The sequence below is a fragment of the Penicillium crustosum genome (genome assembly GCF_028827405.1).
Source record: "Penicillium crustosum strain IBT 35664 chromosome Unknown utg000004l_segment0_segment0, whole genome shotgun sequence".
In the NCBI taxonomy this organism is placed as follows: Eukaryota; Fungi; Ascomycota; class Eurotiomycetes; order Eurotiales; family Aspergillaceae; genus Penicillium; species Penicillium crustosum.
The window spans coordinates 2,488,401-2,515,477 of NW_026623125.1; the positions used below are offsets into that span (position 1 = coordinate 2,488,401).

General features: G+C 47.6%; 8 protein-coding genes across 8 annotated transcripts; 3 read left to right on the forward strand and 5 right to left on the reverse strand.

Moving 5' to 3' along the window:
• Positions 1-541: 541 nt before the first annotated feature.
• N7487_009979 (uncharacterized protein) lies at positions 542-3,652 on the forward strand (the record flags this gene model as incomplete). Its single annotated transcript, XM_056877709.1, has 1 exon — positions 542-3,652. The coding sequence occupies one exon, from the start codon at positions 542-544 to the stop codon at positions 3,650-3,652; it is 3,111 nt and encodes a 1,036-aa protein (XP_056726289.1).
• Positions 3,653-4,978: 1,326 nt separating this feature from the next.
• On the reverse strand, positions 4,979-6,743 carry N7487_009980 (putative MFS transporter; the record flags this gene model as incomplete). Its single annotated transcript, XM_056877710.1, has 5 exons — positions 4,979-5,549; positions 5,615-6,076; positions 6,141-6,205; positions 6,267-6,458; positions 6,531-6,743. The coding sequence occupies 5 exons, from the start codon at positions 6,741-6,743 to the stop codon at positions 4,979-4,981; spliced, it is 1,503 nt and encodes a 500-aa protein (XP_056726290.1).
• A 1,516-nt stretch (positions 6,744-8,259) lies between these two features.
• N7487_009981 (FAD-binding oxidoreductase) lies at positions 8,260-10,056 on the reverse strand (the record flags this gene model as incomplete). Its single annotated transcript, XM_056877711.1, has 4 exons — positions 8,260-9,203; positions 9,257-9,303; positions 9,372-9,725; positions 9,770-10,056. The coding sequence occupies 4 exons, from the start codon at positions 10,054-10,056 to the stop codon at positions 8,260-8,262; spliced, it is 1,632 nt and encodes a 543-aa protein (XP_056726291.1).
• A 4,520-nt stretch (positions 10,057-14,576) lies between these two features.
• N7487_009982 (ferric reductase family protein) lies at positions 14,577-16,632 on the forward strand (the record flags this gene model as incomplete). Its single annotated transcript, XM_056877712.1, has 5 exons — positions 14,577-15,180; positions 15,241-15,302; positions 15,363-15,951; positions 16,020-16,181; positions 16,235-16,632. 5 exons carry the CDS (start codon positions 14,577-14,579, stop codon positions 16,630-16,632), a joined length of 1,815 nt encoding a protein of 604 aa, XP_056726292.1.
• A 448-nt stretch (positions 16,633-17,080) lies between these two features.
• N7487_009983 (DUF3632 domain-containing protein) lies at positions 17,081-18,052 on the reverse strand (the record flags this gene model as incomplete). Its single annotated transcript, XM_056877713.1, has 2 exons — positions 17,081-17,577; positions 17,665-18,052. The coding sequence occupies 2 exons, from the start codon at positions 18,050-18,052 to the stop codon at positions 17,081-17,083; spliced, it is 885 nt and encodes a 294-aa protein (XP_056726293.1).
• A 455-nt stretch (positions 18,053-18,507) lies between these two features.
• N7487_009984 (putative EF-hand calcium-binding domain protein) lies at positions 18,508-19,353 on the reverse strand (the record flags this gene model as incomplete). Its single annotated transcript, XM_056877714.1, has 2 exons — positions 18,508-19,232; positions 19,293-19,353. 2 exons carry the CDS (start codon positions 19,351-19,353, stop codon positions 18,508-18,510), a joined length of 786 nt encoding a protein of 261 aa, XP_056726294.1.
• Positions 19,354-20,438: 1,085 nt separating this feature from the next.
• Positions 20,439-21,479, forward strand: N7487_009985 (zinc-binding alcohol dehydrogenase family protein; the record flags this gene model as incomplete). Its single annotated transcript, XM_056877715.1, has 1 exon — positions 20,439-21,479. The coding sequence occupies one exon, from the start codon at positions 20,439-20,441 to the stop codon at positions 21,477-21,479; it is 1,041 nt and encodes a 346-aa protein (XP_056726295.1).
• A 1,083-nt stretch (positions 21,480-22,562) lies between these two features.
• Positions 22,563-25,982, reverse strand: N7487_009986 (putative potassium/sodium P-type ATPase; the record flags this gene model as incomplete). Its single annotated transcript, XM_056877716.1, has 5 exons — positions 22,563-23,393; positions 23,445-25,335; positions 25,392-25,486; positions 25,548-25,674; positions 25,735-25,982. The coding sequence occupies 5 exons, from the start codon at positions 25,980-25,982 to the stop codon at positions 22,563-22,565; spliced, it is 3,192 nt and encodes a 1,063-aa protein (XP_056726296.1).
• Positions 25,983-27,077: the final 1,095 nt, after the last annotated feature.

Below are 27,077 nucleotides of genomic sequence, written 5' to 3' on the forward strand. Positions count from 1 at the left end.
TGATCCACCTTCCCTTTATCGCTCAGAGATCATCTATGCACAGCGGGTTTAGAACCCACCTAGTTCCTTGGGCCTAGGTGATTGCACCAAGTCTGTTTTAGTGGGTATCTCACACACCCCTGCTTTTTGCTCCTCCAATCGCCTAGCACCACCCGTGACTGACTCTCACATTCCCCTCTTCGCAACTCAGTCTTTACATCTCACATTGCAGAAAGCACAGAGTACATTCACGTCTGTTAAACTTCATTCATTTGAGTTCGAGCATTACATTTGAAGTTGAACCCAGTCAGTATCATCTATCTCCTTACCGCTGTCATTGGATCGCCGCTAGCCTGTATCGGCCTAGCTGCCTGCCTTGCCTCCAAGATGGCTGTGCAGGCAGCTGAATTCTGCTCTTTTAAAGAAGCAGTGACTTTTCTTCTATTACTGGAACTAACGTGTTCTTTAGTGCCAACCACCTAGAGTGCGTGCCCAATACATCATTCGGACTTAGACTGCCTCGGGCATTGGTCGAGGATCCAAGCGTGGAATACTAGCCAAAATGTCCGGTCCCAATATGGAGAATGATTTTCAGCTTTTTTCTTCACGGACTACTGATACGGATGAGGCGCGAGGAAATGGTCATCTGTTCACACATGCAACCGGAGAAAATGTGAACCAAGATTGGACCCAATGGATGCGATGGGATGAGCCAATGTTCTCGGAAGGAGATCAAAAGCCAATGTCTTCATCTATAGATCTACCATCTATTTCCCCGCACACAGATATGAGCTCACCGAGTCATTTGAACTACAAAGACTTCTCGCCTAATCTTCCGCTTGGCTTGATGGAAATTCCATCCGAGCCCAATGCCGGGAACAACCTTGGATACACCCAAAGCCTGCCTGGACAAAACTGCCACACCAGCCAGCAACAACATTTAGGTCTGGTGTCTCCAATCTCAAGTGTTGGGACAAGCCGGAAGCGAAAGACGGGCAGCGATGACGACGCCACCACCGTGACTGGACCAGTGCAACCGGGAAAGAAAATGCCCGCCAAAAAGCGGGCTCACAACGTCATCGAGAAGCGGTATCGCGCCAACTTGAACGATAAAATCGCCGAACTTCGCAACAGTGTTCCCAGCCTTCGGTCGACCAAGAATCCGAATGGAGGCTCACCTGATGATGACGACGAAGCGGAGGCAGCAAATGCTGCGAACAAACTCAACAAAGCGTCCATTTTGTCGAAAGCGACGGAGTACATCAAGCATTTGGAAATTCGTAACCAACGTTTGGAAGACGAAAACACTGATTTGAAGAACCGGCTCCGCCAGGCTGATAAAGCAGCAGATCAGGCCGCCACATCCTCGGCATCTGTGTCCTCTCCTAGCAACTACGCCTCGACGGACTCGGGCTCCGGTAACTCACCTAGTGTGTTTTCCCAGGTAGAAGAGGGGCCCAGCGACGGTTCACCCACCTCTCAGAACCCACCAGAAGGCCTCCTTCCGGTTCCCGATGCGTGGAAACGTATGCGAGCTGAGACTGCAAAGCAAGGAATCTTTGCCGAATCCTATATCAAATACCCCTCGTCGTCATCCTCATCTCATCAACCGCAATATGCGAGGGAAGATACCTCCACTCGACGTTCAAGGATGCCCAACAAGTATATGCTGGGTGCTCTTGCCGGTCTGATGGTTCTTGAAGGTATGGGCTCTGACGATTCTGAGTCCGAGGCGAAGGGCCTGTTTGCACTCCCTATCAGCCTCCTCGGCCGTTTCCAAACACCTACACTGGCACACTCGGAATTCTACCTGAAGCAGTTCTGGTACTCGTGGCAGGCTCGTGCATTTTCTCATTTCCTCATGCTAGCAACGCTGGTCGTTGGTAGTGCCTTCATTGTTTTTGTCTACTTGTTCAATGCGCAGCCCATCACGCGACGTGGCCCATCCAAATCAGCTTCTGAGGGCCCGCCTGCACCTCTTACATCTAGTGATTTCCGCCGGCAGGCTTGGCTAACTAGCATGCAACGGGCCGGTGTTCCACGTCATAGATTCTTCAGAGAGTGGTATGTCGTTACTTCGAGATGCTTCGAATACGTCTTACGATGCCTTATGGGATGGAAACTGTACTCATGGGCCACCGGAATCACCGAAGAGGATGAGAAAGGGCGAGTCAAGACTTGGGATATCGCAATTGATGCTCAACTCACCGGTGGGGATGCCGAGATCAGCAAGAGCCGCCTTGTGCTCACTATCTTCGCTGCCGGCACACTCCCCTGCACTCCCACAAGAATGATAATCAAGGCCTTGCATGTCCGCATTCTTTTGTGGAACGTCGGAGAGGCAGGCTCCTGGTCGTTCCATGTGTCAAACGACATTGCGCGAGCTCTTGCCAGATTCCAGTGGGGTGTGGCTCGAGAAATCAATGCCGCGCTCCCTGATGGTCACCCTGATCAGCTTCCCCCTCATCTTGCTGCCTTGATCAAACTGGATTGTGAAGATGTCATGATTGATAATATCATTCAACGTGCTGTGAATCTGACATGGAACCGACCAACTCAAGAAGGTACTGGCGACGACGAAGTGCTGCTTGATGTTGTGGACGAGGACCCGGCCATCCAATGTTCCCAAGATGCACTTGCGGCTTGGTGGTCCAGTCACCTTTTGCAAACCGCTCTTCTCAATTATTTCGAAGCAAGCGAGAAGGGCCCGGTGTCCAAGGCAAGTCGTGATGCATTCAAAGAGAAGATTCGTATGTCTCTTGATGTGGCGCCGGTACTTTCCGCCGCGCACACTCGAGCACTCGTTATGAAAGCCGTATTCTTTGAACAAAACCGCATTGAACATGTCGGGGCAGTTCTTGCCGCACTACCGAAAGAGAAGAGAAAGGGAAGTCAGAGCCACTCATCCAACTTTCTTGATTCCTCGCTGCCCGTTTCTGTGCGGGACGAAATCTCCATTGCCGTGCGTTGTGCTATGATCGCCGCCATTATCACCGAACGATCTACAGGTGGCACCTCCTCATTACCTGCGTCTTTCACCGTTCAAAAGGCCATCACTTGGTTCAATCAGCTTCCGATCGATCCAATCGAGCTTTCTCTCATTGGGTTTTCGTCTGTCTATCACCTCCTACACCTCCTTGCCTCTGACGTGGATTATATCGCGTCATCCGATTCATCATCCCCTTCGACTCCAACCTCAGAGGCTGCCTCCTCCGCAGACGATGAAGCTGAAGAAAAGCCCCGGTCGACTCACAAGCTCTCCATCTGCCCCCGCGACATCCCCAATCTCGGGCGGGTGTCAGCAGAACTTATTTATTGGGCCCGAAATGCCTACACTCCGGCTTTCTACGGCTTTTCATCTACTCTTGTGGAAGTTATCGTCAATTCATGCACAGCAGTTTGCGAAAACGCAGGCATCAATGTTGATGACTTTGTTCACACTGCGCCTGACAGGGCTCTGTCTAAGAAACGCAGGACCCGTCGGCGCAGGGGAGAATCACAGTCGTCTCAAAGCGACGCCGATCAAGATCTAGTTGATTATCCTGCGCAAAGACCCCTTCTGCGTCGGGGACGATCGGCCAGCAACGACACCGGGTATGGCAGCCTCTCTATTGAGGAAGATGAAAAGCCAGTCCCCCATACCCCTCCCAATGTGCAGGAGGTACCTGGCTGAGATCCCCAATGACCACAGCACACTGTGTCACTTATGCAAACCCAATAATGACGGCGTTTTCGGCTTTTGTATTTCTAATTTGGTCATGGTCAATGGTTCTTTTTGATCATCAGGAAAAGAGGGGGAAATGGAATGGTATCAACAATAGCGTATTTGTATAAGCTCTAACGTCAAATAGAATGGCATCCTCATAACTTTTACACTAAACTCGCGTCGTTCAAAACTGCATTTGTAGTGTATGAATTTAGACAGCATAGATGATCTTTGCCTATGCTATCCATACAACATACACCCAGGGCTACTAACACAGCAATTCTGCGTTCAGCCTGTTCTAGAGCTGAGAGTTTTTCTGGGCAATTAATTTTTGGTACATTCCATTTGTTCTGATCTAGATGAAACTTTTCTCTCCCTTCTATACATAATCTATCTTTGATTCTTTTTTTTTTCCAACACAAGAATCAAATTTGACAGTGGGATGGCTCTACAAAAACAGTATGTTTGCAGCCGTCTTCTCTTGACATAGGTGGTCTGTGCCTTGGATTCCGCTTCAAGTTGTTTCCGGTGGTCCTTCATGAGATCCATCTTGTCTGAGTATGTATTTTTACATATCTACCGGATAATACCTGGCACTTGAGACCTTTCCCTTTCCGCTTTAGTGCTCACCTCTTGCCGCTTTTTGATCTCAGAGTAAAATTGAGCACGCCTCTGAACACTCTGAGCTGCGCACAGATCATTATATAAGCGATCTGATTTGCTTACAGAGTACGATCAGAGTGCCCAGAGGATTGGACGAACTGAGTAAGCTAGATTGACAGAGATCTGCCTATACGACAATGTATGGGTAACCTCAGGGTATATAATTCTCTAACTGACTCAAATGACAAAACCGCATTATCTGACAATCTGCCCAGGTGTGCGGAGATGATGACTAACTGTAATATGCACCCGTGGACTTTTGTATAGGATGATTTACTGCCGATGTCTACCGACATTCGGGTATTCCAACCCTATATCAACTAGGTATTGCAACCATAGTATTTGACAGCCATCAATCATTGTTGTGTGTATTTGTACTCCAGCGACATCAAAACCATGCCCCTCTATGATTTCTACTGCCTTCTATATTTTCCTGCTGCATTTTAGACGAAAATATTGGGCCGCAAAGCTTTATTAGAGTGACAGCAAAGCAAGTTGAGAAAGTGATGCAAGTAGCACAGTCACAGTTTGTAACACTTCATCAAACACTTGCTAATTCTATTAAAATCTTCATCGAAATCCTCATGATGCCAGCGAGCCAAACCGTGAGGCCACTAGAATCAGCACGATTTAGTAGTCTTCCACATTCCGTCGTTTCTTGGCATCGAAGAAATACAATGGCACGGCAGAAATAAGGACCAGGACATTCAGCATGAACATGATCATGTAAACCTGAACATAACCGCTTTGGTTGGCCCATTCGACCGCCACATATAGGAAGATGAATGCGATCAGATTTTTGAATACGTTGATCAAGACAAGAGATTTGGCCGCGTCTCTTGGATTGCGGTGAACAATATATGTGATGGCAATGTTAGGCGTGTAGACCGACCCGAAAGAGACTAGCCCAAAGCCAACGGCGATAGCGCTCCAGTGTAGCTGGTTGCCACAAGCAAAAGCAAGTAGAATGCATCCAGCAGGGCCAAAGGCCATGCCGGGAATGAGAGAGATCAGGCGCTGCTCGGGCCAGATGTTTTGGGTGGAGGAGTGGCGAACGATGTACCCAGTGATTATATCGGACAGACTGCCACCACCATAGCAAGCAACCACAAAACCAATTATCGCTGCAACCTGCATCAAGCCCACAGATTCTGTCGAGAAGAGGTAGGGAGGAGCTAGGAGGAGATTGGACATGGTAAAGCTATGCACAGATAAGAAAGGTCAGAATGGGATTATTGTCTCATAAGTATTTCTGGGCCATCTCACATCAGGATTACCTGAGGGCTCAGTATAATGGCATAAGTGAAGACCCCCCACAATACAGACGGGCGGATCAGGAGCTTGAGCGGGTCTATCATGGCATTCAGGAGATTAACATCGCAGTCGTACGAGACTGGTGGCAAGATCTCCCATGCGGAGGGAGTGTAGATGGTGTAATTATCTGATGTTGAGCTCAGAGATTTTGTGTCCTCACAAAAGTCCTCCTCAGGCTGGCCTTCCTTAAACATTGTCTGGTTCTGCAACGTCTCCAGCTGATTGGTGGTCAAGTCGCGCTCGTGGCGGGCGAAGTTGGATTCAGGAAACAAAAATAAGATCAATATCAGATTGAATATCGCCAGGCCACAGCAGAGCCATAGAAAGGAGCGCCACGTGTCGGCAGTCAATGTGGTCATGAAGCCGGCAATGAGTGGACCGACTGCACTTCCCCCAGAGATGAGCACAACATAACTAAATGGCGGTCATGATTTTGTTAAGAGTCTTAGTTATCGTATGGAACTGATTAAGCACTCACATGGACATCATGGCTCCACGCTGGTGAACAAAGGTAGTGTCGGCCACGATTTCGGGAACTATGCTCTGGAGAAGACGAGGACATCAGTTAGTTCTGCGTAGAATGACTGGCTTTGGTTATATTCACCTCACCGGCTGCGGCAGCAAACCCCAGCAAGCATCTGGCAGCGATTAGGCCATCGAATGATGTTGTCGCTGCGCTCCAGGCCAACATCCCTGCCTGCATTGCCATTGACGAAAGGAGGGAGGCGCGTTTGCCAAATTTCATAGCAATTGGTACCCAAAAGATGTTTCCAATGCCGAGAAAGAGGAAGTGAAACTATAGATATTGGTGTTCACCCATCAGGCCTCTGGTTTCTTTCCTTAGTGTCAAAAGAAGTGGGGAACATACAGTCAGAACTTGGGTTGCCTCAGACTGGGACTTGTGAAACTCCTCCATGAGGAGGGGGATGGCAACAGAGATGCCAGACCCTCCCATGTTGGAGACAAAGTTGTGCAGAGATGTGACCACGATGGCTGCGACCTTGAGGCCAAACGGCCAGCGTAAGGGATCTTTCGGATCATTGGTTGGGGTTGGAATAAGCTGGATATGATGATGCGTCATGTTTTCAGGAATTATAGTAGGGAATAGACTGGCAAATTAAACTGTGTATGATGAGGAGGCAGATTCAAGAAATATATGGGGAAAGATATGGGGAAAGAGATGGGGAAAGAGATGGAGAAAGAGATGGAGAAAGAGATGGGGAAAGAGATGGGAAAAGAACCTTCAGGGAAGGATCTGGGGAAGGATCCGTGGAAGGTCCGGGCAACAGCCGGCACCAGTTCCCCCTCTGGGGAGGGGACAAATGCAGGAATGAGAATACTTAATTGGTGTTCTCACGACTCAGGCATTTAATATAGACATTTAGAACTCATTTCGAGGGCAAGCACGCAGGTTAATTCGTGGTCTAGCCCGAATGCTTATCGTTTCCTGCACGCGGACCTGGCCCAGGCGATTAAATGAAGTCTTCGCTCCCCGAACTGTTGTTCGACTCCGTTCCTGACAATGCTGTCAGTCAATTGCTCTGTCAGAAAGCCATTACCGCCATGATCACATCCACCTCTCGGCTAGAGAATGTGTTTACCCCCCATGTCGATATTGGCTCTTCCCTTACCCCATTGGTAGAGTTTGCATGAATATCTGTCGTAATATGAGGATGATCTGCAGTTTGTTTCCTCCCCGACGGAATAGCGGGGATGCGGCCTTGTATACCCCCGGTATCCCCGGGGATATGGGGGTGGGCGTCTTCGGCTTTCGTTATTCGTGCCGACCTCTAATTGTCGACCAGAACTCAGATAAGTAAGCACATACTGACCGCTTAGTAGGCAGTGGTCCAAGGCTCAGTAGGCTGCTACCTACAGAGTATTCTAAAGCCGAGAGTCATCCTGAGGCACCCAGGCCCCAACAATATAGACCCGTCCCCGCATATTGGGAAACCTGCGGACCTCTGATTGAGTATGGCCTCCGAGACAATCAATTATACTGGGGGAAACACCTCCCTATAGTAGAGTTGGGTTTTCAACCGGTTGGAGCGGTTACATTATCTAATATGCGAGCATATCACATATGGTGGCCCGGGGAACATTCTCCCCGCAAACTCAAATATGGCTGTCCACTCTTGTCCCACATCGGCATTGACCCCCGGTATATACTTCCATGTCAGAACTATGTACAACCTTTTTCAGGGGTAAAGAGAGGAAAGAAAAGAAGAATCGAGTAATCATTGTGTGCGTGGCCCTTTGCTTAAGCGGATTTGACTACATTACCCGACTGCGTTACTATTGTTACCAAAGGTCTAGCTATACCTGATGCAATATAGATAAATTTAAATCTCAAAGGCTTGCAATATGGTTACATGTAGATAAACAGGCTATGTCCTTCCCCTTTCCTATCCCTGAAAACCCAAGACATTTCCAGTGACCTGAGCTAGCCAAAAGACAGTCCAAGAAGAATTTAGCTGACAGTTTACTTGTATCGAATCCACATTTCTTCCACTAACCAAATACAGGGTTCAAAACTCCATAGTTTCCCCTCAACGAGGAACTGATCATTTCCTGCTGCGTTTTAACCCCACAGACAATCAACTCCTTGCACTCGGCTTCAACAGCGAAATCCCTTCATTCCAAATGCCCGACTTTCCGGGAGAAAGCACCCCATTGGGGTCCAGCACATCCTTTAATCGTCCCGTAAACTTATTGAACGCAAAGTCGTTGAAGTCCAGTTTGGCTGCAATCTGGTCCATGTAGCGCACATGCGTGCGGTACTCCATATATCCCTGCTCCGCACCATCATGCAGCAAGTTCCTGCACAATTCTAGGACGCGTGCCTCCTCTCTGAGCGTGTAGATGATCAGCTCGATGCCAATCACGTAGCGCGGGTAGACATGGAAGTCGGCGAAGAAGTCGAACGTTGCGTCAATGGTGCGTTGCTTCGCTGTCAGGTACCACTCGTACAACTCACGTCCGGATGGAGGGATGATGGGCGAGAAGTCGACGTGTGCACCGCCCCTCTCGGATCGGCTGTCGACGATGCCCAGCGGGGCGAGCGTTGGGATACCACTGTGCGGAATCTCTTCTTCTTTAATCTCTGCTGCGGTGATAGAGCGGCCTAGGGATCCGGGGAATTCGCGCCATTCAATCTTCACACCTGAGATTACGGAGAACGCGCGTTGTACTGTTTGAATTAACGCTGGGAGCATTTCGACCGAGCCGTATAGCGAGAAGTAGGCTTTCCAGAATCCCCAGTTATGTTCCGCGCGGATTTCCTCGAGTACGTCATAAGGTACGTATGAGTTGGGCTTCATGTACTGAGCCAGTTTGGCGTGAACCTCGGGCACTTTGGATGTAAGTGCGATGCGGAATATGTTCGCGATGGAGGGTGAGTTGAGAATGATGGAGCGGCGCATCAGGTCTGACAAAGTCCCGATGAGAGGGACAAGGTCTGCTTCCTTGGGAACGCTGACTTCGAGAGTGGCGTACGCCTCGGGGGCGGGAGTGATATGCATGCCAATCTTGGTGACGACACCTGTTTTTGTTAGTGATTGAGTTGAGGAGATGGGAGAGAAAGTTAGACCTTACCGAGGTTGGATTGGTAGAACAGACCGTCAAGGGTTGGGCCAAAGCCTCTGTTGGATGGTAAGTCAATATATCATTGGAGGGAGAGCACAGGCGAGCCAGTAAACTGTGAGCATACCCCTTGTATAGCGCGAATGTTTTGTTATCCTTCATCGCTCCCATGCCCGTCCGAAGCAATTCACCATTTGGCAGCACAACTTCCATGCCGCACTGTGACTGCGAATGCTCTCCATTGGGCGTATATCCAAAGCCTCGGTCCATGGTATTTCCCAAAACAGAACCCCATCCAATGGCCGGCACCGATGGCCAGAGGTTCAGGCCCCGCCGTTGGATTTCCTCGTAAAGGTCGAAGAAGGACACACCCGGCTCGACTATCGCGTATCCATACTCTTCGTTTACCTCGACGATCTTGTTCATTCGGTGCAGATCTAGGATAACGCATCCTTTGACGACAGAGCTGGATCCACCATATCTGTGACCGTTAGTGATATGCAGCTGGCATCATCGACGACAAACCCCAGGTTCTTCCCCCGCGACACTGTCCACAAAGACACCTTGTGCTTATTTGCAAGCTTCATGGCCTCCTGGACCTCTTCTACCGTACTGGGTCGAACGGCACCGCTTGGTTCGTGAGTTCCTGCGGTTGAAAATGGATCGCCGTAAGTCTTCCGGCCTTGAGCACCCTCGAGTGCGCCATGACTAGGGGTGCGGGAAATGTTGTCTTCTCCGAGCACACGGGCGATATCGTCAAAGAAATTGCCCAATGCCTGGGGGTTGACGGTTGGAGACCTATGGGTGGCCATCGTGTCGCTGTTACAAGTTGAGGATTATGATATGTCTACAGGGAGCTACGGAAATACTTAGTATATGTACATCCCTTATTTTTTGGGATCATGATCAACAACAGCTCCTACTATTTGCAGGGATGGTTTCCAGCAGCCGGGGATACCGGGGAACTAGCCGTGCCAAGACCACCAACCCGGGTTATACATACATGCATGTCGCTTCGCACGTTGTCGTCTTCCGTCGGAAAGAAAAGAAAAGGATGCTGTAAAGAGATAAGGAGTCACAAAAGAATAGCCCACTTCAAGAAAAATAAAATGGAAAGAAATGACAACAATAACGACAAACAGACCTCGAAACCAAAAAGGATGCTCGCGGGCTTTAGCTAATTATTTAAGTAGACTAACGCCAAAGAGTATGGAATATTAGAGGCTATTCTTTCTTTCAAAGGACCAAATGTCCAACTTAAGACACACTTTGTCCAACCTCATTAGACATTATCATTGATGCCCTAGGGTTCCGTCCACCACTCAGGAGTTGATACTGTTTCTTCATATAATCATATATATATCACTAGTTTGCCACCTGACTGCTATCTCATCAGAAGTTAGAAGTTGAATAGTATCCTGTTATCTCATGGAATATTGTGACATCCTGTTCCTCTGCGCCCCACTGACAAATGTTAGGCTATTTGCAATACAACAGCAATTGTCTTTTGCACCCCGGTATCTAGGGAACTTCCATGGTTGGCTGGCCCAAGATAATTTGAACTCGAAATTAATTGCGAATGCACATTTTCCTTGCCATTTGCCATTGTTGTTACCTCAAGGAAGTGGGTTATAAGGTCTGAATCGTATGAGAGTAAAAGTTGCTAAAATTGAAATCACATGAAATTGAATAGAGAAATACACGCATCGTCAATCTGGTTTCAAATCAAACAATCAGCGGATGGTGTTCGGTCTTATGACCATAATCTGTGTTAAATCGTGTAAACATAGATCACGTTCCTCGTCATTGTTCCATCTGCCCTAAGCCCAAACCTACAGATCCTCGCCCTCCACCCAATTGCCATGCAGTCCTTGCCTCAACCGTAGTGGCAGCAGAATGACAGCCTTTGCCTTAGTGAACTCCCACGTATCCAGCAAGTGCAACTCGCTGCACATAGAAATATAGTTATTTACTAGAGCTATGATATATCTATCTCCCTTAACGGTAGACCCTCGTTGCGGAATGGAATTTGGTTCTTATACTATATATATCTTTCTAGGGAGGAAGGTCTCTGTTACTCTAGTTTTAATATTTAAGTACGCTGGAGCGTTATACAGCGGGTATCTACTACCTAGCTAAGGTATAATAGTCGGAAAATCCGTTCCGAGGGTAGGGTTTATTAGATTAAAGAAGCAGTGCTTATACGGTTAGGTGGCGAAGCGGTCGTTAATATAGTAGAATTCCGAGTTATCGCTTCAGGGAAACTTTAAAGTTCACTACGTCGAGCTCCTCGGATTTAGGGTCGATAGTAAACCGGGTTAGCTAGGAGTAGATAGAACTCGGTTTAGGAGAGTTTCCTTATGTATCCGGCTACTAGAAAAAGACTTCTTCTCGCTTAGTCCGAGGTTAATGTAACGAATAAAGACCTTTATAACATGAAAACAGAATTGTCGCTTAACCTTATCGGCTGGGCCACGAGAGTAGAGTACTACTAATTTGTTACTGACCCTGGCCCTATATAATCAAAGAGGGGTATAGTGATAGATAATATAGGACTCCCCTGGATCCTGTTTCTCCCTGATAAGAGTTAGTCTTGTCACGTTGAAGATAATACAATCTGTTCCTCTCTCCCACTATCGTATCTTACCCGGTTGACAGGCCGTACACCTGAAAACAGTATACCTTTACAATAAACTAGAACAGTTATAAAAAACAGTCATTTATTTGAATGACTTAGTATTGTTATAAACGCTAAGGCCTATATTTTATGCAAAAATGGGTTCAAATAGGTTATTATTAGGTCATTGGGTTTGGGGTTGGGTTGGGTTTTGGGTCGCAGGTTCCGACTCAAAATGGGTTCTGCTGAAGTCTACTAAGGAGTTAGATAGTTAATAATTCGGCACTATAGTTAGTTATCCATTACCTATTATCGATACTATAAGTTAGGTACTCCCCTAAAGAGATCGTAAGCGGCGTAGGGATAAAGATCAATACGAGTATACTAGATAGTTTAATCATAGGATACTATAATTATACTACTTTTTAATAGGAATTAATCTATAATCATTTAATACTACCTCCTACTGTAAGCTAAATATCTATTAATATAAGGCATTTCTACATATCTTATATAGGTCACGTTTTTCTACGTATTTGTAGTATTTACAGTCCCATAGGAGTGGACTGGCACCTCACTCCCATCTCTTGGCACCCCCATGGGACCAAATGATGGTAGTTGGCAAGGTTCATTTATATTTGGGACTTTGAGCTCGAGCCGCTCTGAATTGGAAGACAGAAGGAAGACATCATGGAACGGATGGAGTTCTCCGCTCTTTCCTGCGCCCCTTTGTCATAATGTATTTTTTTTGATGAGGTGTAGTGCTCCGGAAAATGAGGGCAGCAGCAATGCTATCAACGAACTAACTATCATAGTATAAACGACCCTGTGGGGGCTAATCCCTTCTGGGTATAGTCTGAGGTGGGCTGAGTACATCAGTGTTGCTCACTGAGCATCAGTCATCCTGCACGTGACTGATCTGAGCCCGTGCTGACATCTTCTCAGTGAGCCAGAGCCTGAGTACTCTCATAAAAGCGGCGGCTGCTCAAATAGGAAAGCCCCACCCACCAGGGAATATCCGGTACGTATAGGTGCATATGGAAGTTGTAGGTGGTATTTTAGTATGGATCAATCTAGGCCCTAAGAACCTCGATGTAACAGAACCTTCTAAAGGAAGCACTCAAAAAAAAACTTTGGAAAGAATATTGATTACCTAACTTCTCCTTTCGCCGTTCGTCGCTGTCGGCCTCTGCTCATTTTATTGGTAGATACATATAAAATTGTCTAGGTCAGATTAAATGGAGATCAAGCTCAAGTTTTGGGAATTCCAATATCATTGGTCCATGTGCAGGCTGCATGCGAAGAAACTGTTAACTAGTTATTTGTAAGATGTAAATATTAAGGTATCAAGGCACCACTTTTCTTTTGCCAGGAATCTAAGGCTATCAATTCCATTCAACTCTCACTAGCAATCCATGGATCTCCTGACCTGTAGTCACAATACCATATACAACAAGTATTCGAGCTTTGACTCATCTGAAATATTATATTCCCTTATCTTACATACCATCACATACTTGGTTTTCCTAAGGCGATGACTCGGCTTGCCTCATCATTTTACTCTCCATCTGGTTCGAGGCATCAGCCCCGCCACCACCCTCACCCCGTTTCGGGCAGTTTGTGAAGCGGGATGGTCAACGGTGCTCTCGAGAGCCTCGGCTCAACCGAGCTCACTGAACTGGCAGGAATTCCGAGAGAAGTCGTTTAGTAATTGTGTCCATCTGGTATCATTCTATACACACGGACCCTTACCTAGACTAGAATTTCTCAAGCCAATTCAGAAGTTTGTGCGGCTCCGCATCTTACTATCGTGTACTATGGCGTCATATACACAAGGTTCCAAGATTACTACGCTGGAGTTTCCACCTCGAACTTGACCATTGTCTCTAACGTTACAGTTGCATCCCATTGAGCCGGCTGTTCGAGGCTCGAGTCCACGTTAAGCGTCTTGTTATCGAGAGTTCTGAAAAGAAAATTGATCTGCAAGTATCAAGCAGAGTTGACCTAATTCAGGAACCAAATTGGTTATTTTTTTTTATTTTCCCACACCTTTGTTCTTATCCCATGACCGATTGGGGGACGAAGAATGCTGGAAGTGACAGCAGGTATCAACATTCCGTTTTCGGGTTGCCGAACAACGGCCCCGTCTATACAGCCACCCCTCGTCCTATCCAGAGCCTCTACGCCTGCAATGATGATCCAGCCCGCCACATCATCCCGAGGTCCACATGCCCTTCGATTTGGTCATGACAGGGCAGTTCCCAGAGATTTGGAATGCTTCACTGCTCACCCGAGCGCATCATCTCCACTTAGAATAAACTTCGCACCCATGCCAAGGTTCATTTCGGCCGATTCTACGTTACACTGGCCATGTGAGACCCAATTGTCTACGCTTGCCGTGTAAACGTGAGGGTGGGTTCGTTCATCTCTGCAAAAGAATAAACTTGCGGGACCTGCACCGGTCAATGACGGCATGTCTCCATCCATGGATGGCTGATCTGCAAATTAATACAACGCCAATGATGCCCACGTCTTACTTTCCTTTCCACGCGATCCTAGTCCTATTTAAAGCATATCCTGTCCAAACCTTGTGTTCTCGCCCTTTCTCGGTCTTGAGCTCTTCGAGGGTTGGATAATATATGCTCATTGTGGTTGACGGTCTTCCTACCTGAGTGGATCTGCAGCTCGAGCTCCCCTTGCCTATTGAATGGCACGATGGGTGTCGAACTCGAAGGAAATGGCCCGGGGGAGCCGCCTATGAACCCCACGATTGCGGTCCCTCTGTTCGTTGTCGGTGGACTGGTAATATTCTTATTTGTCTGGAAAACTGTCATTCGCATCCGACATCGTCAACGATCAAAGGCAGCACAGCAAGGAACCGACCAGACGGAGCTGTGTCGGACAAATCGCTTCAATGCGGCCCTCAAAAAACATTTGCTATATGCCCCTATATGGGGCAATCGCCATAGCCGCGAGTTCCGCATCATACGGCTGCATATGGGGTCTCTTCCTCTACGACTGGAAGTGATTTGCCTATTGATTTACCTCAGCTTAAACATAATTTTCATCGTCGTGAAGGTGGATTGGTGGATTAGCGATTACTCCGAGAAGATGTACCAGCTCAAATACGCCGCGGGCCATCTGGCGGTCATGAATACGCCAGGCTTGGTCCTGGGCGCAGGACGGAACAATCCGCTGGTCCAGCTGCTGGGTATCTCATTTGATACGTTCAACTTCATGCATCGTTGGGTGGGACGTGTGATCACAGCCAATGCGATCATTCACATGAGCGCCGTGCTGGCCGACCTGCTTCAACTGTGTGAGTTGCCTTGAACATATACAATGCAATCATTCACTAACATCGACGTTTTGAACTTAGATGGCACAGACTACGTTCTATATGTCATGTGGCAACAAAGGCTCTATCTATGTGGCCTTCTGGTATGTGATGCAGTTCACCGGTGTTTGAGATGGTCATCTAACATATATATATCCCCAAAGGCCATCCTTGGATTCGTTTTCATTTTTATTCAATCGCTGTCGCCGGCTCGACATGCATTTTACGAATTATTCCTTCACCTACACATAGCCCTGGCCATATTTGCCTTCGTGGCACTTTGGTATCACCTGAAAAACCTGTTGCAACAGCGTGTGCTTCTTGGCACCTTGATCCTGTGGGGTCTTGATCGTGCAGGTCGACTTGCAATACTAGTTTGGAGAAATCTTAGCTCAAGGCCCACAACTGCCACCGTCGAGGTTCTGCCTGGGTCTGTTGCTCGCGTTGATGTTGCCGTGGCTCGGGGATGGCGCTTCCGCCCTGGCCAGTATATGTACCTCTACATGCCGTGTCTGGGCTTGTGGACATCGCATCCCTTCACGGTTGCGTGGTCGTCGACATCGGATTCGTTGAATAGGAACGAAAAGCGTGTCTCAGGTGACTCTTTAGACGCACTCACCGGAGGCTCACCGACTACGACCATGTCCGTCCTGATCAAGGGCCAAGACGGATTTACGAAGAAGTTGCTCCAGAAGGCGGAAGACTCCGCCGAGGGACGCATTCAGGCTATAGCCTTGGCAGAGGGGCCATTTGGTATGGATTTCATATCTTAAACATTGATCGTTGATGATTTTTTAAACATATTTGCTAACATCTCACAGGCGGTATCCATTCTCTCGCCTCATATGGTACTCTACTGTTGATAGCTGGGGGAATTGGCATTACCCACCCAATGTCATATTTGAATGAGGTTATCGCCACATTTACCGAGCAAAAGACAGCTACTCGCAAGGTGCATCTGGTCTGGATCGTCCGCAGTCTAGGTATGTCAACCCCGCCTGTTACATGTAATTGACCACTAACGTACAAAAAATAGACCACCTCAGTTGGATTCAAAGTTTCATGGCCGAAATACTAGGCCATGAATCCCTAGCCAGCCCACCAAACCCGAATGGCCACTCATACTTCCAATTTCCACGGCTCCTCCTCTCCATCAGCCTCCACATCACATCACATAAGGACGCGGTCGAGGAATACATCCCACAACCAGATTCGATGTGGATGCAATGCGCTCCGCCCAACGTACCGGTCAACATCATACACGGCAAGCCGTGTATGCAATCCGTGCTAGAAAAAGAAAAAGAAGATCAGATCGGTGCGATGGCGGTTAGTGTCTGCGGTCCTGGTGGCCTGGGCGATAGTGTGCGGGAGGCTGTTAGAAATGTACAAGGGGAGAAGACGGTAGATCTGTTTGAAGAGACATTCTCATGGTAGTTGACTTGTGTCTCTGAATATGTTATCTAGAAGCTCTGCGAGTTTTGCGTTATATTCCTTTGTAAACAATTTTGAGTTGAGCTCTACATGAATGCCCTCTGTGAGGTTTTAAGAATCGGTTCTAAACGTAGTTCAAATTTATGTGTTCGACTAGAAGTCTGATGTATACATTGTTGCGATGCTAGAGTGGTGGTTTGTAGACGCTCTGTATACTAGGTCTCAGTTGGCGAATCCGTTCTTAGTATAGAACCTACATTCCTTCTTCTCTTCCCTGTTTTTGACATACATCCCAGTAGACATGGGACCAAAGAATTTTATTTACGGGTTCGTCCAAGGATTATTTTATGTTGTATGATCATCCGCAAATCATTACCGGTCGCAGAGATCTTCATCATACATTCCAAACACTCTAGGGTCTCTCCTCTATTTTGCAAGCATCGAAAAAATCTTAACAGGTTGGTATCTCATTCTTCATTACACGCTCCATTTTGGCTAGAGCACGGTCTATCAAGTCTTCCACGAGTTCCTGGTCAGGTGTACAGGTAGCCTTCGCGTCACGAAGGCCCTGCACCCATATATCCCATCTTTCGCGTTCAAAGCCTTTCCAACCACGGTGTGAATACATTTCCCCCGGGCGACCATCGTATTTGTTGTATCTTCGACAGTTGAGTACATTTTCCCACAGCCTATCACCGGCACAGATTAGCCAGTAACACACGCCGATCAGACCAGCTGTAGAGGCCACTCGTTCGGAAAGAATGCCCTCTTCGAACACATGGCGAAGCCCACGGAGTCCCATATGAGATTCATCCATAGCATCACTGATCCACACTTGCAACGGGGAATTGTACTCAACATCGGCAGCTTGTGTCACTTTCGCGAGGAAGATATTGAGCTTTGCCCATCTGATTTGCTGTTCGGGTTCCATATCCGGGTCGTTGAGGTCTAAGGATAAGAATTGATTAGCGTTACAAAAGGCAAAAAAAAAAAAAAAAAAAAAACATAAAGAATACAGAATCCTATGTCGCTTACATTTCATCTGGTCAGACCATATTTCACGGGCCCAGAAAGTCAGGGACGGTAGATGTGACCAAACTCTGCTTCCATCTTGTGTTTTTAGGACCAACCCAGTCGATGAGTCAACGGCATTATACAGCTTCAACTCAGCCAGGAATTTAACCAATGGATCATACTGAGTGGTATCGATTCGCATAGCCAATTCAATGATAGCTATGAATGTTATTGCGTCGGCCTTCTCGATAGTACCTCCTGGGCCATAGTTTTCCAGTCTGTCCATTGTCGTGGCTATGACCCACTGTACAACATCATCCACTTCGATATCTCCATTGACAAGCGCCTCGAATAACTTGAACTCCTTGGACTCTTCGGCCCCTGTGAGCTTAAGCATCTCATCCCACATGGTGAATATTGGCAATTCTGTTCACTTGAGATGAAAAAAAAAATTTCGATTTACGAGGGGGCGGCAAAATCCTTGTCTAGCGTGGCGTGCTTAGGGCTAGACTAGACTACTGTTCCAGATAGAGTTTATTTTCGGATGTGGGTTCGGTGTGCGTTGTTTGTAGTGAAATAAATACCATTGAAGTCAAGCAATAATGAGAATGATGTGAATATAAATACCAAGACAGGTAGTGGATCGAAGGATCGAAGGATCGTAAGGAATGAGGGGGAGGGGGTTTAATTAACTCCAACACACATTTTGACCGTGCGGGCACATTAAATGGCACGCCCGTGCGGGGAGAGCCCCTTGAAATCCAAACCCGACTTTTTGCAATTTCCGCTGTATATGTCGTATATCTATCCCAAATACCGAAAGGCAAATATTTCAAAAAACCATAAGACACATCAATTTAACCATCACTGTGAAATTTGACTCTGTGCAGCAGCCCACTGGAAAAGTTCTGCGATCGAGTTGCTCACCGCAGCCGTCCTAGGAATTTCATGTCCACCGCCATGATCATAGGTGCGACGTTTCGTTGCCTCACAGATACCAGAGAGGTGCACACCAGCCGCCCACCGAGGATCTTTCGAGCCGTAAATATGTACCGTAGGAATGTTGATGTGGTAGGGACTTGTAATCTCACTCCGCAATTCGGCCTCCGAGAGCGCGCTGTCCGGAGTTTTGAGACCAACCCACCGATCCCCACCCTGGGCCAAAAGAGCCGCCGAGTGAGCTTGTTGATCTAACGCAGACCGGGATGCGAGATCACGTCTGCGCGCCTCGGCAGAAACATGGAAGCCCATCTCCTCAAGAACACCCAACGATGCACCTCCGCACACAAAAATAGCCGCTTTGAACGGCGGCGGGAGGTGGGGTGTCTCTTCCTGGTGGAATAGTAGAGCACTAGATCCCAGGGCGCAGCCTTGAGAGAACATGAGCGCGAGATCGTATGGGCCATTTTTGGCGATATGATCAGTCAGCCAGTTGTAGGTGGCTCGGACGGACTCGACATCGTCATTTTGCCAGAAAGAGTAGTACGGTGGACTGTAGAAGATATCTACTCCCGGAGCGGCGTTAGCCTCAAATGGGCCATCGACAAAGTCAAATTCAATGTCGTTGGGAAGTTTGGCGCGGAACGTGGCTGGGGGTGGGATATCAGTTATCTGGAAAGACCGATGGGACTGCGGGGGGAGGGGCTAACAAATTTGGGACTTGAAGATAAAGCCACTGGTCCCTCTACCATGGAGGCAAAGCACTTTCATGATGATATATTCTGGTTGAAGTTCAAATAAGAGGGAAAATTCTGTCGGAGGGGTTCAAGTTCATGCACATAAGCACTAACCGATTCGACCCCGCGATATGACGATTCGAGATAACGCCTTATTTTGAACCGTCAAAAGATGTCAAATCCGTTTGGTTTGGACTCGAATCACAAGAGATAGGTCAGACCATTGTTCTCAAATTGCTTTGAACCCTGGTTTTGTTTCTAGTCTTGGCTGATACCCCTTGCGCCAGTTAGGCGGAGAACCTCATTGACACCTGATATGATGGCATGTCGTGCTTGCGCATTGAAAATAACCTTGGGAATTAATAGAAATCTCCAATGTAGATTTAAGTTACTATGGCTCTGGTAGGTGTCCTGCCGGTTTGCTCCGTATATCAAGCCTAGTATATATAGTGACCGGGGTATGATATCATTGATCATTCTTTTCTGAGCATCTTCCTAGTCTTTCTAACACTTTATTTCTGAATTGTAATTATATACCAATTGTTTTGTCTTTTCTATAGATCTGCAATGGCTACAGTGTTTCATTTCAGGTGAATGATTGATGCAATATCGCCAATTTAAATGCATCAAAGCCTTGACGGCATTCGTGCTAATGCCAATGATCTGTGTACAACATTAAAATTTGGCCAAGAGACCAAATCAATGTCCAGAGTACGGAGTAGGCAGAAGGTGTATCGATTGGGGCCTACTTATCAGAGGGAATCGAAAGATGCACAATGTGGGTTTTCTGTTTTCGCGTGATGAAGGCTGTGTAGGTTGTGTAGCATATCCATGCGTGGCACATACAAACATAAAACACACTGTTTCAGGGGAAACGCTGTTAACCTACTGTGTAATTTGTAGAAGCGGATAGATTAAGACGGAGTCGGTGCAATATTTGTGACGATTCCCAAGAAAGTGACCAAGTGGAGGTATAAAAGTGGATATCCCAAGACTTCAAGGTTTCACTTTCGTCATATTTCTCCCAATTTGTAATCAGCAAACTATTTAATACTTCATCTTCTCCATATTCCATACTTCATATTCCAGTTTCCTTTATCTTATCCCCATACTACCACCATGAAGGCAGTCGTCATTACCCAACCCAAGACCGAGGGCTTGGTCACTGATCGTCCCATTCCCAAGCTTCGGGATGACTACCTTCTTGTCAAGACCGTCAGTGTGGGCCTGAACCCCACCGACTGGAAGCACGTTGCTTATCTCTCCCCTCCTGGTGTTCTCATCGGTTGCGACTATGCAGGCATTGTCGAGGCCGTGGGCAAGGATGTCAAAAAGAGTTTCAACAAGGGTGACCGCGTGTGTGGATTCGCGCACGGTGCCAATGCAGTGCAGCCTGAGGATGGCACTTTCGCCGAGTACATTGTCGTCAAGGGTGACTTACAGTGGAAGATTCCCGAAAATATGAGCTTCCAGGAGGCCGCCACCCTCGGAGTGGGCATCAGCACCGTGGGCCAGGGTCTGTACCAGAGTTTGAAGCTTGCACTGCCCACAGAACCCATTAAGGATGCGACTCCGATTCTGATTTACGGCGGATCCACCGCGACCGGTACCCTGGCCATCCAATTTGCCAAGCTCTCGGGCTACAAGGTCCTGACCACTTGCTCGCCGCGCAACTTCGATTTGGTCCGCAGCCTTGGCGCCGATGATGTTTATGACTACAAGGACGCCCAGGCCCCTGCTCAAATTCGCAAGGCCACCGATAACAACCTGAAGCTCGTATTCGACTGCATCGCGCTCGAGTCCAGCGCTGCCTTCTGTGACAATGCTATTTCCACCGATGGTGGTGAGTATAGCGCTCTGTTGAGCGTCAAAATTAACCGTGCCAATGTGAATGACCGCTTCACTCTGGCTTATACTACCATCGGAGAGGCGTTCTCCTTCGGAGATATTCCCTTCCCCGCCAAGCCGGAGGACAAGGCTTTTGCTGAGAAGTTCATTCCCATTGCTGAGGGTCTGCTCGCCCAAGGAAAGATTAAGGTTCACCCTCCTAAGGTCGGCGAGCATGGATTGAAGGGTGTGATCGAGGGTCTGAAGTTGCTGAAGGAGGATAAGGTCAGTGGCGAGAAGCTGGTCTACAATGTTTCCGAGACCCCGGAATAAGACACTACTTTCTGTCTACTGGATGATTTAGAGAACCAACAAAGCCACCATTTTTATTCCCATTATAGTATTGAATTAACATGCGAGTTTCATCTATCCCTGTAATATAGTTCCCATTAGTTGTCATTGACATTGTCAATGTAGAATCTTCAGAAAACAGGCTAGAATTTTCCGCCCATCACCTGCCCATCCTTTGTTATCTCAAACCTGATTATCAATCGAGCCATTCTGCTGCGTTTCGTACAGGGAGGGTCCCTCGAGTCCTCGCTTTGAATCCCACTTCCAACTAACTGTTATCTTGCCAGCCCAGACTAGTTCCAAACCAATTGCGATGGTTATCAATCGAACCTTTGCCCAAACATGCCGGGAAAATCAGGAAGCATATCAAACCTGATCACACAACGTTGAATAAACGTAAATTCTTCATAACGGTCTTTACCCTTCTAAATTAAGGCGCGGATACCTCGGCACTGAAGCTCCCCGAGGTCTGGGCGAAAGCCAATCAGATCAAGGCTCTGGTCCGCATTAGGCTTAGTCTCCGCAACAAACATCCCTGGATCCATGGAGAACCAGATAGTTAAACTATGTACTCCGTAGTTAGTTACTATATCCACATGTGGAGAGCATCATATGTGTCGTTCTCAGATTGGCAGTAATTTGAGAGCAACGGGATGATCAGTAATCCATTGACAACACCTGGGCACCGCTATGAAAATAAAACCCACGCACTCCAGGGCTGCCGGGGTATCTGCAGGCGCCCCGTCAGAGACACGCTTAGTAGTCAACACATTTACGTGAACCGCCCAGAATTTCCTCTTTTTCAAAGGCCTTATATCTTAGTTGGATGTCAATAAATTTATTCCAAAAGATAACCCAGTGCTCTCTCCGTTTCTTTGTGAATAGGAAGGACATAACCATTTCAAGTCCCGGGAAATTGATGCTAGTTGAAAATATATCAAACAATTTCATTCTGGAAACATAAATTTAGATAAGAAAATGAATAGATAGCAGCGTGTTGAACACCTTAGAGGCAGCACTGCATGGCCGACTTGGTGTTGAACCAGTCAGTCAAATGTTCCAAAATCACTTCAGTTCCACACTCGCATTCGCACTCAGCGATAGTGGCGTAAGAGTGGCTAATCCTGCTCGAGTCTCAGCGTCCTCTAGAGTAAGAGTTGCATTCTTTCCGCTCCCAATGCCCAGTGACCTCTTCACGGCCTTCCAGCTCTCAACGCACAACAGGTAGACACATGTACAACCAAGGACCACTCCCCACTCCCAGGTAATAGCATGATGTTTGAAGACCACTTGGTTGACAACTGGGAGGTAAATAACCGGGAAGGCAACGACAAAGCCAGCCATGACCGCCCAAAACAGGAAGCGGTTCCTCCAGAGGGTGGCGAAGACTGAGAATGTCTTGGGATTTCGGATGGGATCCATGTTGAACAGGGAACGAGAAAAGTGCTTCACCTCCCATGCTGTAACGAGGAGAAGGAAGGTGAGAGTGGCGTATGTTGTGGCGCGAGCCCGGAACACTGCGTCGCAGCTTGGGTTGTATTCTTGATTACATCCATCGCCTAAAGAAGACGTTCCTGATCCGGCGGCGTAAATGACGCAGACAAATGAGATGAGGCAAAGTGTGCCCATGAAGGTTCCGTATATCATTTTATCCACGATGAGCTCACGGGTGAACACACCTATTCGAAGGTCGTGTGGTGGTCTATACATGATATCTGGCTGGGCCTCTTCAAGTCCAAGACCGACGGCTAAGAATGAAGACGTAACAAGATTCGCCCATAAGATTTCCAGTGGAGATAGAGGGAAAACCGAGTCACCTCCCTTATCTTTAAAAGCAAGAGCGATCAGCAGGAGGATGACTTGTGCAATGTTTGAAATGAGTAGATGCATGAGGAACTAAAGGTGCTGTCAGTAAATCAACTTTAGTATCCATGAGGATATTCTTACCTTCTGAATGTTATCAAAAAGTCGTCTACCTTCTTCAACTGCCTTGACGATAGAGGAGAAGTTGTCATCTGTCAAAACCATATCGGCAGCCTCCTTGGCAACATCGCTACCATTTTTGCCCATGGCAATACCAACATCAGCCCTTTTGAGAGCAGGGGAATCATTAACACCATCTCCTGTCATGACACAGAATGCCTGACGCCGATGCATCGCATCCACCATTCGAACCTTGGTGGCAGGGCTGCAGCGTGCAATGACAAGAGGCAGTTCCTCAATCGCATCGATTTCTGCATCGGTCAACTTGTCGAATTCATCCGCAGCCATTACCAATCTACTGGATTTAACAACTGCTGTGACACGGTCAAGGATGCCGACTTCTGACGCAATTGCTGTGGCTGTTTTGATGTGGTCACCAGTGAGCATGTGCACTGTGATCCCTGCCATTTGACATCTGCGTACAGCTGCAGCTGATTCGACTCGAGGGGGATCATAGAGTCCTACGAGTCCTCCAAATCGTAGACTTGATTCAGCAGAGCTTCGTGGAGATATTTGAGATTCGTCGTCGGCTGGGGGTGTCTTGTATGCGATGCATAGCACCCGAAGTCCTTCGCCCGCCATCCGGTCGGCCGTGTCTCGTATGTTTTGCTTTTCTGCCTCATCAATATTGAGATGAGGAATAATGGTCTCCGGAGCTCCCTTGGTATACACTTCTCTGATCCTATCCCGTGGATTGTCATAGACAACGGTCATCTTCTTGATAGCAGAATCAAACGGATACTCTGTATGCAATTGAAGTTGTCTTTTCTTCATCACAGAGTCTTTTCCAAAGTCAAAGCGCAAAGCTAGAACATGAAGAGCAATTTCCGTTGGTTCACCCACAGCACTCCATACTTGATTGTCATGGTGGACAGTGGAAAGGTTGCAGAGAGCAAGCGCTCGTAGGAAGGTATGCAGTGCAGGGTTATCTTCGATAGGTTGATTGGAGCTCCAATCAATCTCATCAAGTTGGACCAGACCACTTGTCGGATCAAATGGGTCTGTAGTTTGGCTCACAGTCAACGTCCCAGCACCGGGGATCCATGCAGAGCGGGCTACCATCTTTCCCTGGGTCAAGGTCCCTGTCTTGTCAGAACAGATATTCGTGACACCGCCGACTGCCTCAAGACATTGAAGTTTTCGGACGATTACATTTCCCCTGGCCATTGCTTTTGTGCCCACCGCTATTGTGATAGTGAGGACAGCGATCAACGATTCTGGGATGACGGCAACGGCAACACAGATGCCATATATGAGAACCTCGCCCTGAACATCCCATTTATTGACCGAGAACACAATAATGGCGAGCAGAATTGCTAGTCCGAAAAGCAAGAGTGCAAATTTGCTCAGCTTCACTTGCAACGGCGTACCAACTAAGCCTAACACGTTCATGAAAAACGCCTTCATGCGTTTCCCTGCCTTACCGAGACGGCTCGAGTCACTAAGATTGGGCTGTGTTTGTAGTAGTTGTGCAATCTTCCCAACTTCCGTGTTCATCCCTATTGCGGTGACTATTCCCATTGCACGACCTTGTGTAGTGCTACAGCCAGAATAAGCCATGTTGGTTCGATCACCGATAGGAATATCAGACAATGATAGGGTTATATGAGGAGTTTTGAGGACGGGGAGGGATTCGCCTGTCAGAAGTGCTTCATCCATTGAAGCATTCATGCCATCGAACAAGCGCAGGTCAGCAGGGACGATATCTCCAACTGCTAGCTGGACTATGTCACCGACAACCAGTGACTCCGCCTTGACAGAGGCAATGCGACCCTCTCGGATAGCCCTGCATATTGGAGCGGAGAGACGATGCAGCGAAAGGATTGTCTGTTCGGCACGATAGTCTTGAACGAAGCTAGAAGATAAGTCTTAGCCCAAGTAATGTACAGGTTTTGAATCCGAATTACTCACCCCACAACTATATTCAAAACAATCACTGCCGTGATGACACCTCCCTCAATGTAATCATCGATTCCAAAGGATAGGGCCATGGTGATCAGAAGAACCTTGGTCTGTGTTAGCTCTATCTTGTTGGTGGCATTGATAGATCTATGCAGTTTAACATACTAGTGTCAGACTGTTAGACACCTGCCTTAGCAGTATCCCCCAGACGGAGACACCCTCCATTTCACGCACGGTATTCGGACCATCGCGCTGGAGGCGGGAGGCCGCTTCGGTGCCAGAGAGTCCATTTCTAATTAGTGTGTTAGCAAAAACGCTTGACCATGCTGAAGTACACCAAATATCAACGCACCGGAGATCTGTATGGAGGAGGGAGGCGAGTTCAGATGGTTCTATAAGATGGGCGTTCTGGCCAGGCCCTTCTTTACTTGCTTGAGGTTCAAAGGGCGTAGTATTATCAGTATGCGAGATAGACGGTTTGTCGGTATCGCAGGGCTTAGTATGTAGGCGGTTTGTCACATTGGGTTGATTGGTTTCCGTAAAAGGACATATAGGAGGCTCTGTCGATTCCTCGACATCGGGGGTTATCTCTACGCCCATTCAATAAGATTTTGGGAAGGAAAGCGGTGGAAATAAGCTAGATGATCTTTAAATCCCCTGATGAATGCCCGTCAACCTTGAGAGTAAGGAAAATGTATATTCACACTAGGGGGGCGGGTGGAAGTAACAAGATGGGGGAAGGATCTTGAAATGGAATTCGTATGCAACAAGTAGCCATTTACATTAAACGCTCACATGTTCACTTGCTTTCAACCAGAAGAGGGGGGTTTCCCAGGCTGTGAGGGGCAGCTCTGATCACATCGTGAAGCCACGATGTCATTGGGGCGACCCATTGTCGGAAATGCTTGGCTCCTCTGGACTCTGGCGGGAGTTTTCAAAGATACTGGTGTATAGTCCAGTTAAATCATAGGATCCCAGATCCTTACATTAGGATTGGTGGCGTTCCAGTCCGGGGTTGAAGCCCCAATGCACTTGGCTTCTAGGCAGTCGTGGCGTGCTATTCCTGGATTAAGGCTTACGGCTTATCGGAATTCCAACGATGCCCTCTCGTACTTTGGCAGTTGGAAGCTCAATCTATGTCAGAGGTGACAACCCGAGCACCGGATTATAGAAATGCCCTATTTGTTAAAATCGGTGGTTCCGCGAAGTCCACGACTGCATGGCCCTAGGTAAGCACAGCCGCCTTGCCAATCCTTCGGCTAGTTGGATAGGCCGCATTCCAAGTCCCAAGAACTCGGCATTTTGGGACTGACACGTCCACTCTCGCTACAGCGACCCTATGAGAATTGGTAGCGAATCGGAGATGACAGTCGAAGCCGGCCACAGTCAGAGAGCGGTCAGAGTGTATGTGCCATGTCCAAAGTCAGGTTAGAAGAAGATTGATGACTCCTTACCTACTATGCACATAGTATATAGGTAAATAACTATGAATTAGGAATATTCCATGTAGAGGTAAAGGAGAGGTAAAGGAAAGGCAGCAACAAATGACTTGTAGTCGATACCACCGAAGTATATGATGGACGGGTGACAAACAAAGTACCAAGTACAAGCCCACCCAAGCCGGCCAATCAAGGAGCGGCCCGCACATGAAAAATCGCTGCGACAACTTTGGAACTCTACTTTTTGCTCTTCGAA